Source organism: Pongo abelii, chromosome 22 (genome assembly GCF_028885655.2).
Source record: "Pongo abelii isolate AG06213 chromosome 22, NHGRI_mPonAbe1-v2.0_pri, whole genome shotgun sequence".
Taxonomy (NCBI): domain Eukaryota; kingdom Metazoa; phylum Chordata; class Mammalia; order Primates; family Hominidae; genus Pongo; species Pongo abelii.
Genome location: NC_072007.2, coordinates 48,022,337 through 48,041,786, shown reverse-complemented (window position 1 = coordinate 48,041,786; position 19,450 = coordinate 48,022,337). Strand labels below are relative to the sequence as shown.

The 19,450-nt window shown below is 43.7% G+C and overlaps 1 protein-coding gene across 1 annotated transcript in view; it reads left to right on the top strand.

Annotated features, from left to right (window-relative positions):
- KCNJ6 (potassium inwardly rectifying channel subfamily J member 6) overlaps positions 1-19,450 on the top strand; it is a gene marked incomplete at its 5' end in the record, with an annotated part of 300,469 nt that overhangs the window by 204,163 nt on the left and 76,856 nt on the right. Inside the window, 1 exon segment of the mRNA NM_001133628.1 lies at positions 5,848-6,768. Coding sequence (NP_001127100.1) covers positions 5,848-6,768 — 921 coding nt within the window.

Genomic DNA, 19,450 nt, shown 5'->3' with positions numbered 1-19,450 from the left:
TCTCATTATGGCTTTGTTTTGCATTTTTCTAATGACTAGTAATGAAGAATATCTTTTCATTTGTTTATTGGCCATTTGGATATCTTCTTTGGAGAGATGTCTATTCAAGTCCTTTGCCTATTTTTGAATGGGTTGTTTATTTTTTGTTAAGGTGTAAGAGTTCTTTATATATTCTGGATCCCAGTCCCTTATCAGATGTATGACTAGAAAATGTTTTCTCCCATTCTGTGGGTTGGGGGTGATTTTTGTTGAGGAAGAAACCACACTTCTGTGTCATTAAGGGCACTGCCCAAACAACTGACACTTGGTTAAACCCAAGAGAAAGATGACATTGGTCCCTTTCTCCTTAGCTCACCATGACAGCCCCCCCAGCCCCAAGGCCTCCTGGACACCCCCCTCCTCCAAGGTCCCCTGGACGGTTACAGGGATAGCTGACTCGACTTGTCCTATAGGGTTCACTCCTCAAGTTGCCTCAAACTTGAGTACATTCTCACTTTTCCTTCTAATTCATACCCCCCAATAAGGACCCTGTAGGGTTTAGTTACGATTTTCTTGGATTCAGGTCAAGCAAATGTCTCAGTTTCTAAATTGTCAGCTATATGGGATAGGATACCTTCAGATCAAGTGCTTTATCATTATTTAGCTCTTTGTGTGATACATTTCTTAAATCAGGTATCAAGAGTGTCTCAAATGTGTTGTTTGGCAATTTGTTTTTTTAATTATAAAAGTAATATAAATGTATTCTAGAAAATTTCAAAAATGTTTAACAAGAAAATTAAAAGTACCCATGAACCCCCCACCCAAAATTGCCCTATTAACATTCACATCTGGTGTATTTCCTTCCAATCTTTGACTTTGCAGGTACATTAGAGATCTATCCTGTTTTTCTCAACTAGGTTTTCCCCATGACATTAAAAAGTCTCAAAGTACTTTTTGAATGTTTTCTTGGATACTGGAAGTCTCACCTGCAAAATTCATATACAACTTGAAATGTAAGAAACATCTACTACAGACCAGGGCCACCAGGGGAGGCTTCCCTGCAACAAGAGCTGTACCTGAAATGCAACAACACAATCCCACTGATTCAAGGACAAGGCTCCGCCCAGCTGTGGCTCTGTCATTTATTATTATTTCTTTCAGATTAAATTTCAACATGAGGCTATTTTGTACCTTAGCTAGTTCCATGTAAATTGATAATTTTTCTAAAAGAGAAGGAGAAAGAAACAAAAGAGAGGAGGAGAAAAACTGACCTTCACACAGGCCCACATTTACTCTGAGCCAAAATCCTGAAAAGCTACTCTCAAAGTCAAGTAAATCATCAAAGTTCTCAGTGCCATTCTTTGGGTCCCTTTGCACATTTGTGCAGCATTTCATGATTAACAGAGGGTGTACCCCCTCTACATTATCCTTGGTGGTAAGAAGTTGCCTGTGTCATCAGCTGTGCAGGAACATGGGAGAAATGTCTGCTCTCCCAACCACAGCTGCAACTTGCCCTACGGAGCAGCTCAAAATGCTCCTGGAGATGCGATTCAGATCTCCCGCTCAAATTCACACCTGGGATTCCGAGAAAGAAAGAAATGTCACAAAATGTGATCACCATTTCCTTCTATATTTACCCTGCAACATCTGCATGCATGCCAGTGAGTGCTGAGCTGCCGCTCCCTGCTCAGACCTGGACTCGCCCTCTCTCCCTAGCCCCATTCCCTGTGATGACTCTGGACACAGCCCTGATGCTCTGGCCCCTCTTTTGCTCTCACCCACCCCATGCCCCACACCCTCTCCTCCTCTCTGACTGTGCCCTTCCTGGCCCCTCGGGGCTCCTCGTTCGTCTCTTCTCTCCCAGAACTCTCACATTTCCTTGGCTTTTTTGATTTCTCTCAACTCCATGCCTGTTCATCCCACCAGCTGCCATGATGCAAGGCCCAGCCTTCCCTCCCCATCTCCCCATGGATGCACCTGGCCTGCACCCACGGCCTCACCTGTGAGGGACCCACCGGAGCCACCTTCCAAACAAACTACCAGGGCGGTTTGGCTTTTTCTCTTTGTTTTGAAATTTTTGTTGTTTTTTTGTTTCCCATTGTTATTGTATTTTTTTATTATTATTATACTTTAAGTTCTAGGGTACATGTGCACAACGTGCAGGTTTGTTACATAGGTATACATGTGCCATGTTGGTGTGCTGCACCCATCAACTCGTCATTTACATTAGGTATTTCTCCTAATGCTATCCCTCCCCCAATCCCCCACCCCCCAACAGGCCCCGCAACAGGCCCCGGTGTGTGATGTACCTCGCCCTGCGTCCAAGTGTTCTCATTGTTCAATTCCCACCTATGAGAATATGCAGTGTTTACTTTTTGTTGGTTTTTAAAGGCAATGAAGTAGCATTGCATTACATTTTTTCCCCTAATACCAAACACAAGCATTTAATTAACCCCAGACTAATTCATTACAAACACTAAACCCAAACATTCATCTTCGGCTTTCTTTTCTCTGTCTTTGCTCTTTCCCACAACCATTCCCCCTGACCACTCTTCTATCTGCTTACAGGTGTCATATATTTCTGCCCACAACATTAGAGATAAGGCTCAATTTGAAAACAGATGCAAAATATATAATGGGTCAAACACAATCATTGCTTTTCTTGTTTCTAGACAGATAGCAGCTCTCCACCCATGACTCAGGATCCAGGCTCCTTCACCTCTTGACTTCACTGTCCCCCACAGAAGGGGCAAAGGCATAAGGAGGGGACACATCCACTATTTAGGACAATGGCCCAGGAAGACACAGTCAACTCCAGATGGGCCAGGACTCAATCACCATGGCCAACCCTCAATGCAAAGAGGATGGGAAATGTGGTCCAGCCCTGGGGAGGAACTGGATTTTAGGGGAGCAACAGATATCCCCCCAGACTTTCCAGAGCACTGATGACTACTCATTCATTAACCTTTCAAGACAGGTTCTTCCAGGTCAGGACAATTGCCTGGAGCTGGGGGTTTGCAGTTTAGTCAGAAAAGGGATAAAGCCTACAAATTGGAGATGGAGGGGAGGCAGGAATAAATTTCCTTTGTAACATTTTTTAAGTATATCACTGAAGACTTGAGAATCAGCTAATTTGACAAACCCTCTTCTTCCACTTAAGGACTCAGAAAGACAAGAGCTTAGGGTGGCTTTGCACAGCTGGGCAGCCTCCCAGCAGTCAAGACGGGATATACGCCAGGCCTGCTGGACCCTTCACAGGGCTCTGCAGACAGGGTCTCCCCAGCCAGGCAGAGTTTGAGCCCAGACACCGTTCCATATAAAGTCATATTTAGAGACTTCCACTCAGCACAAAATTAGCAGTGAGAGCTCGGAGTTGACCATTCAAGGACAAGAACACCCTGCCATGTAGGGGGTAGCGGCAGTGAGAAGGACATGGCCTCTGCCTCCCTCCACCCATCCCAACCCACCTCCAGTGAGCCAGACATGGCCCCTGCCCTCGATCCATACACCCACCCCATCTTCAGTGAGCAGGACATGGCCTCTGCCTCCATCCATACACCCACCCCATCTCCAGTGAGCAGGACATGGCCTCTGCTTCCCTCCACACATCCCAACCCACCTCCAGTGAGAAGGACATGGCCTCTACTTCCATCCACACACCCACCGTACCTTCAGCCCTCCCAACCTCAACAGCCTCCCATCAACACCTATCCTGGTACTTGTTCTAAGAAAGGGAAAAATGCAAATTTTCTTACAAATGAATGACTTTTCTTATTTTCAATGAAGGACTACTGAGGGTGATCATCTAAAAGTCAAAGCTGTCAGACTAGAGAGTAGGCTCTGCAGAACAGATGCTGTCTCTTCCTGAGGCTGAAACACAAAAACAGATCCAGGAGATTGATTTTTAAGGCAACTGATCATCCATGAGCAAAGTTAACTCATAAGTTAGGTTGGTGGCACTCAAATCCCATCTCCGGCTATGTTCTTATTCAGATAAATGATGGTTTGTGGACAGATGACATTTCTCCTTTAACCAAGATTAAAAACAGAGTGTCCATAAAGGAAACACATGGCAGAGTCAAAGGACACAGAATTTAAGTCTGGAGGAAGAAATTTCTTACCAAACTTTTAGAAGACTTTAGTATTATTGGCCAAATAAATAATTTCATAAGTGGATTATATGCTTTTAAACAGCAGAATCGGTTCCAAAATTCCCCTGCACTCAAGTTTTAGGAGAGCTTTCCTAATGCATTATTAACTAATGAGTGAACCAATGCATTAATCATGAAAGCCATAAGAAAGAACATAACTAGACATGGCGCCTCATGCTTGTAATCCCAGCATTTTGGGAGGCCAAGGTGTAAGGATGGCTTGAGACCAGGAGTTCAAGACCAGTCTGAGCAACACAGTGAGACCCCCATCTCCATGAAAATAAAATAATTGGCCAGGCATAGTGGCATAAGCCTGAGCCTCCTGTGCCTATTCAGGAGGCTGAGGTGGGAGGATCACTTGAACCCAGGATATCAAGGCTGCAGAGAGCTATGATGGTGTCACTACACTCCAGCCTGGGTGACAGAGCGAGCGAGACCCTATCTCTAAAAAAAAAAAAAAAAAAAAAAAAAATTAAACTTTTTTAAAAGAAAGAAAATAACCACAAGCTAAAATTACAGATGTTGAATGTTGAGGAGGCAGAAACCAAATCAATATGTAAGCACACAGAAAGAGAGAACATTTCCCCACCCTTTTTTATTTACCTTGGCATTGAATCAACCATTAAAGTACAATGCATGCATACTTACCGACAAAAACCAGAAATGTTTTTTAAACCCTGAAATTTGGCCAATAGTTCAAAGAGCTTGTTGAAGATTCTTGCCCTAAACATAAGGAAAGTGACAAGGGAACAACTTATTACAAAAAAATATTGATTGCAAGTCTGTTACATGCAGGCACAGATCACATACATGGTTTTGTTTAACCTTATAACAACACTGTGAGTTGGGTATCATGATCATTTTGTAAATGAGGAAACTGAGGCTTACGAATTTGGATAGTGTGTTGTAAGTCAGTTCAGGCTGCCATAATAGAATATCACAGACTGGGTGGCTTAAACAATGGACATTTATTTTCTCATCATTCTGGAGGCTGGAGTTCAAGATCAAGGTGTTGGCAGGGTTAGTTTCTGGGAGCCCTCTCTCCTTGGCTTGCAGATGGCCACCTTCTCCCTGTGTCTCATATGGCTTTTGCTCTGTTTGTGTGCACCCCTGGTGTCTCTCCCTCTTCTCATAAGGATACCAGTCCTATTACATTAGAGCCCCAACCTTATGGCCTCATATAACCTTTAACTATCTCCTTAAAGGCCTTATCTCCAAATACTGTCACCTTAGGGGTTGGGGCTCAAGCCCCATATGGATTTGGTGAGGACACAATACAGTCCATAACAGATATCATGGCCAAGAGCCCACTAAGAGTTGCTAAGTAGTAGAGCTAAGCCTGTCTGAATCTAAAGAGGACTCCTTCATCAGAGCTTACTGCCTCTCCCATGCCACAGCATCTCAGAATTGGGAGGCATCCCTCTGTGAGAGCTGACTCAGTAGAACCTGCTGGCAGGGACACAATTTTGCAGCAATAAGCTCCGTCCTGGTGGGCAGGATGGTGAAGTACTTACACAAACTAGATCGAAGAGCACAGAAGTCCAAGTCAACTAGAGGCCTATCCAGATGGTGTGGAATAAAAATGGCTTTGTCTACTTTGTTTATAGCTACACAAATGGTATTTGGTTTCACCAGCCCATACAAAGTGTGCCGTTCCATTGTCCTCAAAGAGCCAGCCTTTCATTCAGTGTTTCTTTTCTTTTCTCCAAACCACCAGCTAACGTCCTGGAGGGCGACTCCATGGATCAGGACGTCGAGAGCCCAGTGGCCATTCACCAGCCAAAGTTGCCTAAGCAGGCCAGGGATGACCTGCCAAGACACATCAGCCGAGACCGGACCAAAAGGAAAATCCAGAGGTATGTGAGGAAAGACGGAAAGTGCAACGTTCATCACGGCAATGTGAGGGAGACCTATCGCTACCTGACCGATATCTTCACCACCTTAGTGGACCTGAAGTGGAGATTCAACCTATTGATTTTTGTCATGGTTTACACAGTGACCTGGCTCTTTTTTGGAATGATCTGGTGGTTGATCGCATACATACGGGGAGACATGGACCACATAGAGGACCCCTCCTGGACTCCTTGTGTTACCAACCTCAACGGGTTCGTCTCTGCTTTTTTATTCTCAATAGAGACAGAAACCACCATTGGTTATGGCTACCGGGTCATCACAGATAAATGCCCGGAGGGAATTATTCTTCTCTTAATCCAATCTGTGTTGGGGTCCATTGTTAATGCATTCATGGTGGGATGCATGTTTGTAAAAATCTCTCAACCCAAGAAGAGGGCAGAGACCCTGGTTTTTTCCACCCATGCAGTGATCTCCATGCGGGATGGGAAACTGTGCCTGATGTTCCGGGTAGGGGACCTTAGGAATTCCCACATTGTGGAGGCTTCCATCAGAGCCAAGTTGATCAAATCCAAACAGACCTCAGAGGGGGAGTTCATCCCGTTGAACCAGACGGATATCAACGTAGGCTATTACACGGGGGATGACCGTCTGTTTCTGGTGTCACCGCTGATCATTAGCCATGAAATTAACCAACAGAGTCCTTTCTGGGAGATCTCCAAAGCCCAGCTGCCCAAAGAGGAACTGGAAATTGTGGTCATCCTAGAAGGAATGGTGGAAGCCACAGGTAAGATGTGTTCTATCCTGGGATGGCTGTGGGATAGATGCTCATTTTAAACTGGACCTGATGTTCTTATCTATTACAAGATCTAGAATACTGAACCTCACTCAATATTGACAACATCGCTTGCTTCATGACATGGTATGCCTACATGTCTCACCTGAAGTATATCCACCAAGAAGCCTAACCATTTAGTTTTTAAAAGCCCTTTGGAAAATAAATTAATGAACAATGAAAAATCACCATGTAATATATTTTAAGTCTCCAAATATTTACCTAAATTAAACTCTGATCTGTCTCTAAAGCATTTTTTAAATTGGCGTTAAAACATTGCTAATTTAAATACTTGAGGTTATTTATTACCAAGTTAGGAGGAGGAAGTTAAGCCTTTCAAAGGAAGCCTGACAAACTGCTTTAATAAAAAGGCAATTTCACCCATTCTTTGAGAGTCATTTATAAGGCCTATAGCATTGGTTTTTCTTTTGTATGAAGGGAGTGCCTAATATCTCTCCACATTCAACCTGCTGAGCTCCCAGTAAGTATAAAGCTGCAGACACAGTAAATAACTCTAGCGGAAAAGAAAAAAGTTGAAGATCCATTCATCTTAATCCTGCCGGCCCTCCTGCTGTTAATGGCTAATCATTGGGATGTTTTAAGGAAGATGATCTGTTCAGGAAATAGAGAAAATGGTCTGTTTTTACTGACGTCTTCGCTCATGTCTGAAATTTGCATGTTACACATCCCAACAGCAAAGCAGGTTCTGGCCATGTTTGTATGTAACATCCCCCAAAACAGAGCCATCAGCTAGGACTCAAGATAACCATAGTGCGTCACAGGGAAAGTATAAACCAGAATCCTAATTCATTAAGGCCTTTATTGTTCTTTGAGGTAGTAATAGTGTCTTTGGGGTCCTTTTTCCTGATACCATCAGCCCTTTTATGCTTTTAAGTCTTCAGCTTGAGATTCGGGTGGTTTATAGTGTCTGAAATTGCATGACCAGCAGGCTGGCCCCATGTTCTTCATCAATCTGTGACAAGTAACTTAATCCTGTGATCCCTTTTAGGGAAAAGCCATTGGTCCCACGTTTCTACCTCCCCGTACCCAACAGGCAAGGTCACAACCTCTAACAAATTTCTCTTACGGTGGTGGTGTGAAACTTTTGCTATAGGGTTTTTAAATGCAGCAAACAGTGAAAACGTGAGTAAAGGGCTTTGCATGGAGCTCAATGGTAGGAGCGGTCTTGTTCCCATAGAACAAAAGGCACAGGAACCTAATCGGAATAACAATAGCTTTAAAGAATAGCTTTATATATAGCTATTTAAAGAATTTTTAAATTTAAATTTAAATTTAAATTTATATTTAAATTTAAATTTAAATATAGCTATTTAAAGAATATTTATAGCTATTTAAAGAATTTAAATAGCTATAAAGCTATTTAAAGAATAACAATAGCTTTAAAGAATAACAAAAGTCACTGTTGCAAAATAAGACATAAGTGCTCCAGGTGTTAACAGGGCTATCTGTACCTTAAGCCTGATTTGGGGGTGCATTTGTGAGGCGATATTTGGGTGGAGGGGAGAGGAGGAGGCAGGGGAGGAGGAAGGGAGATAGAAGGGAAAAGTAGAAGGGAAGGCAGGGAAGGAGGAAGCGGAGAAAGGAGAGGAGGAAAAGGGGAGGAGGGAAGGAGATAGAAGGGAGGAGGGAGGAGAAGGGAAGGCAGGGAAGGAGGAAGGGGAGGAGAGAGACAGGCAGGGGAGGAGGGAGGGAAGAGAAAGGGAGAGAGGGGGAGAGGAGGAGGGGGAGAGGAGGCTGGGGAGGAGGGAGGAAAGAGAAATAATTCAAACAGGGAGCTGTCACTTTCCTACAGACCAGAAACTTCCCCAACCTCAGCTGAGCACAGGGACTCTGGATCCCCCTAGCGGCCACAGAGCTACAGCCTCTGACACTATGAACTGACCACTCAGGATGCAGTTTTTCTTTTCGCTTTTCACCATAAATTCCCCCAAGAGGACATGAGAGAGGGCAGTGTCTCCAAGCTCAAGAAGCAGAAACCACTGGAGATGTACCCTCTGGTTACTGATTCTGAGATTTAAATTGTGGGAGTTAAGCTTTGTGTTCCCTCAAACCAGAGCCCAATCTCTGTAAAATAAATAGATCTGGAATAAGCAAATTATCTTTGTGATGTCCCTGAGTCAGAATTCTCCCTGGGGCAGGCCCTGTCTTTCTGATGACAGCTGGTAATGAGTGAGCCTTTCCAAAGGGAGGAATATGGTTTTCTTGGTAATTAACAGTGATACTTGCCTCTGAGCACCCTATGGCCTTTCTACAGCTTTCATAGAGAAATCTGAGTAATTACCAGCAAAATCAATCCAAATGGTCACCCCATCCCTGGGAAAAGGCAACTGCTACTCATTTTCTTTTAAAAAATAGTTTTCTAATTTCTAGACTGTGGGGGGGGGGGGGTTCTAGAAAGTTCTGGAGGTATCTGGAAACTGGAAGTGTCTTGGTCTTTTCCTCAGGGGAATCGTACAACTCAGTACCCCCAGCACAGCTGATCTCTTACGCTTCAGCAGGATACTGTTTCTTTGTGAATGAAAAGCTCAATTAGGATTTATGGGCATTAAACAGGCCCTTAGGGGAGAAAAATGCTTCAATCTCTCAAAACCACAGGAAAAAAAATGTGGACCAAATGCACACTCGAGGAAAACAAATTCACAGGGATCTAATTATTCATTGTAGTGCTGGACTGGAAATCAGGAGCCGTGATAATAGCAAGCTGACACAAAACAGCTTCCCCTGCGCTCATCACTTCTTTCAAAAATGTCACAGTTGACCTTAACCTGCTGTGCTCAGTGGTCTCCACGAGCAGGCCTCTTCCAGGGAGGAGGAGAGGCCCACATGGCCCCCTTCACGTGGTGCCCTCTTCCCTGATAGGAAGCAGGCATCCTGGGCACAGGATGATCCCAACATGGTGTTTTCCGGAGACCCGAGTTGTCCCGCAGGAGGCCACCTGGGTCCTTCCGTCTGCTGGGAGCTCAGGCCCAGTGCAGGCGAGTGGTGCTCTGTGGATGCACTGCCTTCTAACGCCAGCCGCATTGCAGGGTCAGGTTCCATTTTTAGAAAATGAAAGTGGGCTCCTTGAAGGCTGGAAGTGAGCCCCCCTTTCATGGCCTTGAAGGGACTGCACAAAAGACGGACCCACGCCCACACAGAACAGCCCCGAGTCCTTTGCGAATGGCTTTGGCCTGGTCCCGCATGAAGTCAGGAGGGACATGCCAAGCGACCTTTCAAGAACCTTCCAGTCATGTGGTTCTATTTTTGAAAATGAATCAAACCCTGGAAAATTCTGACACCAGCCACTCAGACATCTAGGAGTTGGCTGTGTCTCATCTGCAGATATATTTTTAAAGGGGGCCATTTATGTTCCTGACACATGGGCGATTTTGAGATAGTGGTGTTTACAGAAGGTTTCATAGCTACGTAAACAAACGTGCTCAGCAGCTGTGGCCCATGTGTGTTAAAATAGTAAAGCATTCATATAGACTGTTATTTATAGAGGGCAAATGGGCCTCGAGGCAAGATGACAGCCACACAGCGCTGGGCTTGCTGCCAGTCAGCCCCCACTACGGCCTTGCTGATTGACGAACTTCCACATTTACCCCCAGCGATTATACAACTGCGACAGGCAGCACTTACCCACTCTTCGGCAAATGTGCCTGCAAGGATGAGTCCCCGTTAAGCCTTTTGGTTATTTTACACTTCTTTTGATGGAACCTATCAGACTTACACAAAAACAGGCCCAGTAGTATCACTAACCTCTGTGTCCCCGTCATTCTGCTCCAGTGATTATCAATTCAGGGTCAAACTTGCTTCCTCTGTATCCCCACTCATTGGCTGCCCACCAGAATCACATCATCTTCATCTGCAAATATTTCAGTATGTGCCCCAAAAGATAAGGATTCTTTTAAAAACATAGCTATCATACCATTATGGCACCTAAAATAATGACCAATAAATTAAGATCCAACATCTACCAAGTGTTCAAACTTCCGATCGTCTCTTACATGTCACAATTTTTTCTATTTACAATCAGCTTGTTTGAATCAGGATGCAAATAAGGTTAACACATGGTGATTGGTTGAGATATCTTGTAAGCCTCTTAATCTATGAGTTCTTCTTCCATCTGTTTTTTTGTTTGTTTGTTTGTTTGCTGATAAGTTTTTCTTAAAGAAGATAACTTCTGAAAGATTTAAATACTGCATAGAACACTGGGGAAAGTGGAGGATGAAACACACCAGAGAACACTTTATAGACAAGGAGGCAGGGCTGATTAATCGGAAGTTGCCATCTGGGAGTTAACAAGGAGGACAGCCAGGGTTCACTGGAAATAGGTGAAGGCAACCTATCACCCATCCTTCACCACAGAAGAGCTCAGTTCTGTCACTAGTATAGTTATTCCCAGGCAGAGAATTTTAGTCACGTAAATCACACCACAGATCATAAAATTTTTGAGTTGGAGGTAATCTTTGCCCATTTTACACATGAAGAAATGGAACCCCAACAAGACCTGTGACTTGGCTAAGGTCAAATAGCCACTAGCAGGGCAGGACCTTGAAAGCCACAGCCACCAGTGGTGTTGTCAGGCACTGTGTGTTCAGTGACCTTTGCACCATGAATGCTGCTGATTCATGATGATTCGGCAGAGACATGCACCCAGAAAAGACACCTGATATTTCTTTTTTTTTTTTTTTTTGAGACAGGGTTTTGCTCTCGTTGCCCAGGCTGGAGTGCAGTGGCGTGATCTCGGCTCACTGCAACCTCCGCCTCCCGGGTTCAAACGATTCTCCTGCCTCAGCCTCTTGAGTAGCTGGGATTACAGGCATGCACCACCACCATGCCCGGCTAATTTTGTATTTTTAGTAGAGACGGGGTTTCTCCATGTTGGTCAGGCTGGTCTGGAACTCCCCACCTCAGGTGATCCACCCACCTCGGCCTCCCAAAGTGCTGGGATTACAAGCGTGAGCCACCGCGCCCAGTCAACAACTGATATTTCATGTGCAGATGACTGGTATTAATGTGCCCTCTTTTCTCTCACCATTAGTTCTTCTTTTCCTTTAATGTTCTTCTGCTTCCAAATGTTATCAATTCATTTTTAAATTACGTAGGCATTGACATGAATTTTAAACAACCATATATCAAAATGAGATGTACCACAAAACAATTCTGAAATCAAAATTAAATAAGCATTGTCTACAAAAATACCCCTGGAAGAACATTATGTTCTGTCAGGTCTGATTTCCAGGCACATTTTTCTTTACTGTAATCAAAAATGCCGATCTACTCTAGCAGGGGAGAATATGAGATTGCAGCCTTTGAAAAGATAAGACTGCTGAGGGTAAGCATCACCATGCTCTTAAACTGTTTCTAGTAATGATATTTCATAGCCACTACATTTTTCAAATCTTATTTTTCTCCTTTTGATAATTTACTGCTGATCCCTCCATTGCCAAGCCATTATCTCCAATTTTACCATTTTTTATCTTAAGAGTTATAACCCCAACCACCCAGCCTGGGAAAAGAGTTAATTGGTAAGCTCTGAAATGCTAAGAACTTGGGTGAAACTCTTCATAGAGGCGTCTTCCTGGAGAATCTCTATAAGGAGTGATTTTTTTCAATTTAAAGACATACGAATATGTTTTTCCTAGGTCAAAATCTGCCACCCATAAATCAAGAAACCCAGCTCTTTCTTTTTGAGCATTAAGTGTAACTCATTTATTCAGGGCTTCCTTCCAAAATGTCTATCTCAATATAATATATCCCAGTAGTATCATTGGCTGGCTGGGTAAAAACTGGTGACAACTGCTCCCCAAATATGGTAAACTCTCTATAATCCTCCACAGCTTGGGGACACTGTGTTCTGGTTCACCAAATGTCTTAACAATCGGATTTTGGATGCTACGGTGCACACATAGAGTCTTAACTTTCCTACCACTCCCAAAAGGCAGGCTACTGTAAGAAACCTAGCATTATAACTCCACTAAACATTTCCCATACTTTAGAAGACAAGGAGTCAAGGTCACCATATATTACTGTGATTGAAAAAAGCAAAAATTGTTCATTGTTCACTAGTACCAGAAAATCCATTGTTCTTCCTTCTCCAAATGGGCCATAAGAAGCCACTAAATTAGATGCTTAATAGAAGTGAGTGATGATCTCTCAGTATATACAATGTGGAATTCAAAGCCATTGGACAAAATTGGACTAGCATCTAAATTTAGCTCAGACCCAAACTCTAAAGTCAATACTCATCTTCCAAAGGAACAGCATCATCCAGATTAGGAGATGAATGTCAAATCGTGTGAAGCCTCTAATTAGCATATCCTTAAACAAATAGAGTTTTATTATTTCCTAGGGCATTCAGTAATACAAGTGCGGACAGCAGGTTGCCAGCAAAGCAGTTTTACTCAACAATTTCTAATGACCGGAAGAGGATCACTGGCGAAAGCTATGTAAATTATTCACACACACACACGCACACAGATACTCCCCCACACACACACTCCTACACACATACACACGTGCATACACATGCACACAAATACACACGTATACATACATGTACACACACATACACACAAGTACAGACACATATATACACAATGCACAATACATGCATACACATGTGCACACATACACACATGCACACATAAATACACGTACACACAGGTATATACACATGCACATGCAAATACACATATACACACATGCAACACAAATATACATACACACAGGTATACATACATGTATACACATGCACACACAAATACACATACACACACATGGATACACATGCACACACATATATACACACACACACTTACTAAACAGCTAAGCAGCCTGAGGTGCTGCTTCTCCAGTCAATCATGCCCTTGCTCCACAGTGGCATACCCACCCACTTATAACCTTGTTTGTTATATTAATTAGTTAGTAAGCTTCTTTTTCCAAATTAACCTCTCTCAGCTATAGCTCAGCTCATCTGTGCCCCTTTGTGTCATTTACAGCATCAGGCCATCCTGGGTTCAAGCCACAGTTGTTCCCTTCCCTGCCTTATGTAACCTCTGTCTGTCTCCATTTCTTCAACTCTAAAATGGGAACAATAATGGTACCTACTCACGGGTAACCTTTCAACCCCCTGAATTCCATTAGAGCAGATCATCTCTTCCTCTATAGACCACACAGGCGAAAAACAAGAAAGAGTAAAGCTTTGCAGGGACAGGAGGCCGGGCAGTCGGGAGGCCCAGTCCCAGCAAGCATCTTCATTGTCCCCAGGGACCTTGCAGTTAGTGCTGTGATAGAATGACAAATGACTCCCCTCTAAAACCACTCTGAATAGTCAAAGCAGTGAGTGTTAACCTGTGAGCACCAAGCCACACAATGCACAAGCACAATGCAAGGGTAAAAGCCAGCCTGGCCTCTGCCCCGGCTACCTGCCATGAATGACAAATCAATGGGATCTGAATTAATGAGAATCACTGGACTCAGTCAGAAAGGACTTTGCATTCCTATAGATAGTAACGTCTCATCATTCCAATTTCTGCCAAAAGTGGACATGAATGTAGATTACTCCCAGGTCTTCTGAGGCAACTGTTCAGTGAGAACAAGACGAATTGTTTACATTTGAAAACAATATGATTTCTATATTCCCATTTCCTCTCCTAGATTTTTCATAAGAATTCTGAGGTATCAGCTGATGTTCCAATTTAGAAAATGCATTTCTGTGCTGTTAACCAAATAATACTTACTTTCATGGTTAGTTCTTATAGATACGTCTGCTTTAAAGTACAGCTATACTTCAACAAAGTGGACAGTAAATGTGAATTTCTATGTAGCCAATTTCATTATTCTCTGTTTACATAGAAAGAATGATAGATACTGTATCAGTCTGCTTTGGCTAACTTATGCTGCTGTAACAAACAACCCCAAAGGCTGAAAACAGCGGTTTATTTCTCATTCGCACTACCATGGCAGCAGCAGCTGTTTACAGCCTGTTTTCTCCAAGATGCAGACTGAAGGAGCAGCACCTACATAGGACACACCGTTCTTATGTCAGGGAAAAACAAGAGACAGGGCCAAACACTCGCTTCTGCTCACAATGTATTAGTCATAGCAAGTCATATGGCAGTGCCTGATGTCAATAAAATGGGGAAATATAATTTTTTCACAGGAGCTTCGAATAAATCATTGAGAGCAACAATTTCAGTCTACCACAGATCACCTCATGGTTTTGAAAACCAGTAAGCTGAGTTGAAAAATTTTTTGTGAGTTAGGTTTTGAAATATGTGGTAGTCATTAGCGTGTTCACCAAAAATTCCCAGCTTTCATCCTTTCAGACACATATTAGATTGCATTTCCCTATTCTTGTTGAACAGGGCTATGTGACCAGTAGTCCCATCAATAGAAACATTAAGAGGTGAGTATCCCTCTGGTGGAAACTTTACAAGCCAAAGTGTGTTCCCTTCCCACTTCTAAGGCTCTCGTGGAAGCACATATCACAGAGAAGCTTCTGTCCTCCTGACCCTTGACTGGCTTTGAAGAGTAGACCCCAAGCCAAGTCCCATGTGACATATAGGATGACTGAGAAATAACCTTATGTTGGGTTAAGCCACTGAAATTTGGGTTGCTTGTCACCAAGGTAAAATCTAGCCTATCTTGCCTGATATAAAATGTCACATTAACATTTTGACAAGCTGGCCATTGTATACTGCCAAGCATACTAGACTTGCCAGGAAATGAATCTGTAGCTGGCTACTTTGCAGAACTTCTCCTCTAGCCTTTAAATTCTTTCTTCACTGATGAAGACTGAAGCTGGCTACTTTGCAGAACTTCTCCTCTAGCCTTTAAATTCTTTCTGCACTGGTGAAGACTGGGATCAGACAGACTGAATTCAAATTCTGTCTCCACTCTTGACTATCCCTTTGATTGAGTATATCACATTCCTTATCTTCACAAAATCTTTTTTTTCCCCATTCTGAAAAATGGGAATGATACTTGTACCTACAAAAAGATTCCATGAGATAATCATGCACATCCTTCATTGTGGAGCCTGGTGCGTAGCAGGTGCTCAATCAATTAAGAGAGTGACAGTAGGATTCTGTGAATCATACTGTTCTCATAGCTGTCATTCATTTCATGCCTAATGGATGCCAATTACCTTATTAGATGTTTTGCATGGATTATTTTAAATCTTCAAAGCAATTCTGAAATGTGGGTACCATTCCCATTTAACAAATGAGGAAGTTGGCTCTTGTGGGGGGGTTGGGAAGACAGTAACTTGACCAAGGTCACCCAGCTGGTGAAGTGATAAAGCCAGGATGCAGTCTCAGGGCTGCCCCTTCCCCAGTCTATCTGCTCCAGTGCCCCTCTAGAGGAGCCTACATAAATCCTATGGCATGTTTGAGGAGCTCCTAGATAGTGGTTATTGATTCGAGTTCATTAATGCACCAACAACTATGGCTCAATGATATATAATTTCTTGATTACAGGCCATGGCTTCTCCACTGGGCTCCCCTTTCCTGACTGCAGGAGGCAGGCAGGAATGATCCAGTCTTGCATAACAGTTGGCATTGAGTCCCTTGAAAGGGCAGTCTAGAGGCTCCCACCCTCCAGTTCTACCCAATTCAGTGTTATCAGGTGACTGTGCCAGTTGAAGCTCTGGGTTAACCCCATCCAAAATGCCCTGGTGCCATGCCAAGTATAACCCAAAGTGCAACCAAGCAGCCAGCTGACAAACCCTTAAGGGAGGAAAAAAAAAAAGTTTAACATTGAAAGCGAAAAATCAATTTTGACTCTGAATTCCCTGCCAGAAAGCACTATAATAAAAAGATATAGGCTTTGATCAGCCTAATTAAGCTCGGCTGGGGTTTCCATTCCACTGTAAAACACTCAACAAGACCCTTTTTGGAGATGATGATGATGATGATGATGATGATGATGATGATGATGATGACGACGACTCATACTGAGGCCATCCTAGGAAGATTTTAATTATTCATCTGCTAAGTAAATACATTTCCTTTTACATTTCCTCAAGCGTGTTTTATATAGTGTAAATATTAATAGAAATCTGTGAAAGCGGACGGATAATGGAGAGCTTGATGAGTAATGGGATTAGAGGAGAATGTACAATAAGGGATAACTGAGATGGCTAGACTGTAGAGACTGAGTCTAAAATAGACTAAGGCTCCATTCACATTGGCCCAAAATTAAGTATGTTTAATACAACTTGGAAAACTAAAGTAGTGATAAAAAGCAGGGCTTTGTTTGCTTAACATACTCAGTAATATGTACTTTATGTTTCCTCAAAGTTGGAAAAGGTGTACAACTTCAGGGGAACAAATATGCTGCTGGTTCGTGATCCCCCTAGATGATGTTAAGGATTCATGAGGTCCGACACGGATGGGTCAAGAGAGAGTTTCAAGCACTTTCCTGGTCCCTCCAGCAGAATTTCTTTTTGTTCCCCCAAAGGGACCTCAGCATGTTCAGCATGGCCTGCAGACCCTGTGTCACCCCATACCCCCAAGGCTAGGGGAAGAGAAAGGTCGCATCTGTTAAGCCAACAACAGATGGGTCATGACTACAAATGAGAGGGAAGGCAGCTTGAGGGGCCACCCACAAACCAGGCCCAGCAGGGCAAGGCGGGGCTGGGTTTCAATACAGCTGCATGGAGTCACATCCTGGGTTTGGTGGATGAATTAGCAAAAGCCTCACCTGTGGCTGGATTTCTCATCCCCGATATTGAAGAGTCTCAGTGTGGGCACTTTGAGTTCCTGTGCCAGCCAGGCAAGGTGTCCTCCACTGCCACATTGAAAGGTAGAATAGCACAGTGGCGTTCCTGTCCTTGAGTGCAGTCTGACATATACTTGACCAGGTATAAGGAGCATCTCATGAACAGTGAGCACTCATGACCCAGGAAGTTTGTGGCCCAGTGGAGAGGGGGCACGGAGGGTGTTAGACGTTTTGTGCACTTGCCTTCAGGGGGTACCTGTCACATGTCTCACCCTAGGGTCTCTTCTTATGATGAAACAAAATCCACAGATGTAATATGAATTTAATTTAAATGTTTAGTCTTTTTATCTTCCAACTAACCAAACTCATGATTTCTACTTTCTTCCCTCTCTTCAGTCTTTCAACACCACCTCCCCCTTAGATAGCAACCTGGTCTCATGCTTAGTTGAGAAAATAGAAGCAATCAGACCGAACACTGGCATCTTCTCACGACCATTTCTGCCACACACCTGGGCCTCTCCCTCTTTCCCATTTCTGCCACACACCTGGGCCTCTGCCTCTTTCTTCCCTCCTGTTGCTGTGGAGCCCGGTTCCATCAAGGGCCATCTCCAACTCCCATTCCCTCAGCCTACTCAAAGACTTTTGGACTATAACCATCCTCTTTCTTTCCTCCACCACCAATTTTTCCTAATAGTTCTATTTCCATCAACATCAAAACATTCCCTAATATCCACCATCTCAAAGAACAAACAAAGAAAAACAAAACTATACTTCTTTTGGTGCCATGTCCCTTGCTAGTAGTATCCCATTTCTCAGCTGTCTTTCCCTCAGGACTTCTAGAAAGAATCACCTGTCCTCTCCTTCACCACTTTCTTACTTCCCATCTCAAACGGGCTTCCCTTCCCGCCACACCACCAAAACTCACCAACAACGTCCATCCTGCCAGATCCAAAGACCACTCCACTGTTTCTGTGTTCCCTGTTCTCTCCACATCATTAGTGCACTTGACCACAGCCTCCCTCTCCAGCACTTTCTTCCCTGGCACTCATGACTCCCCTACTGCTTTCCCTCCTACCTCAATAAGAGTGCCTTTCCATTCTCTTCTGCAAGCTATTCTCCTCTTCCCAAAATGCCTCAGAGCCTATTCCAACCAGAGTCCTGTCCCCCACTTTCCTTCTCAGCGACTTCAGCCCTTGGCTTTAATTACCATCTTTTTCTTTGTGACACCAAATTTCTATCTTCAGTACTAACCTCTCCCCTGAGCTCTGCACTCAAAGATTTAAATGCATACTTGGCCTAACAAGCTTGTACAACCAGTATGGCCAAAGCAGAAGCTAGAGATTTCCCAAGTCCTCTAGAGTCTGTTCCGCTCTTCATCTTCCCCAGGGCCATAAATGTTATCATGAGCCATACAGTGCCTCAAGTCAAAAACTACAGCGTCATCGGCGATTCCTCTCAGTCCCTTACCATGGAAATCCTACGGGTATTACTTCCAAAATATGTCTTTCTCTATGGCCACCATCCCAGATTAAGTTGTCATAATGTGGAGGCCGTGACGTTCAACTAGTCTATCTGCTAATGACCATGCTACCAAAGTTCACTTGGCACAGAACAGCCAGAGCACCTTTTTTTTGTGTGTGTGTGTGTGTGTGTGAGACAAAATCTCACTCTGTCATCCAGGCTAGGGCGCAGTGGCACGATCTCGGCTCACTGCAACCTCCGCCTCCCAGGTTCAAGTGATTCTCCTGCCTCAGCCTCCCAAGTAGCTGGGATTATAGGCTCCCACCACCACGCCCAGCTAATTTTTGTATTTTTAGTACAGACAGGGTTTCACCATATTGGCCAGGCTGGTCTCGAACTCCTGACCTCAAGTGATTCACCCACCTCAGCCTCCCAAAGTGCT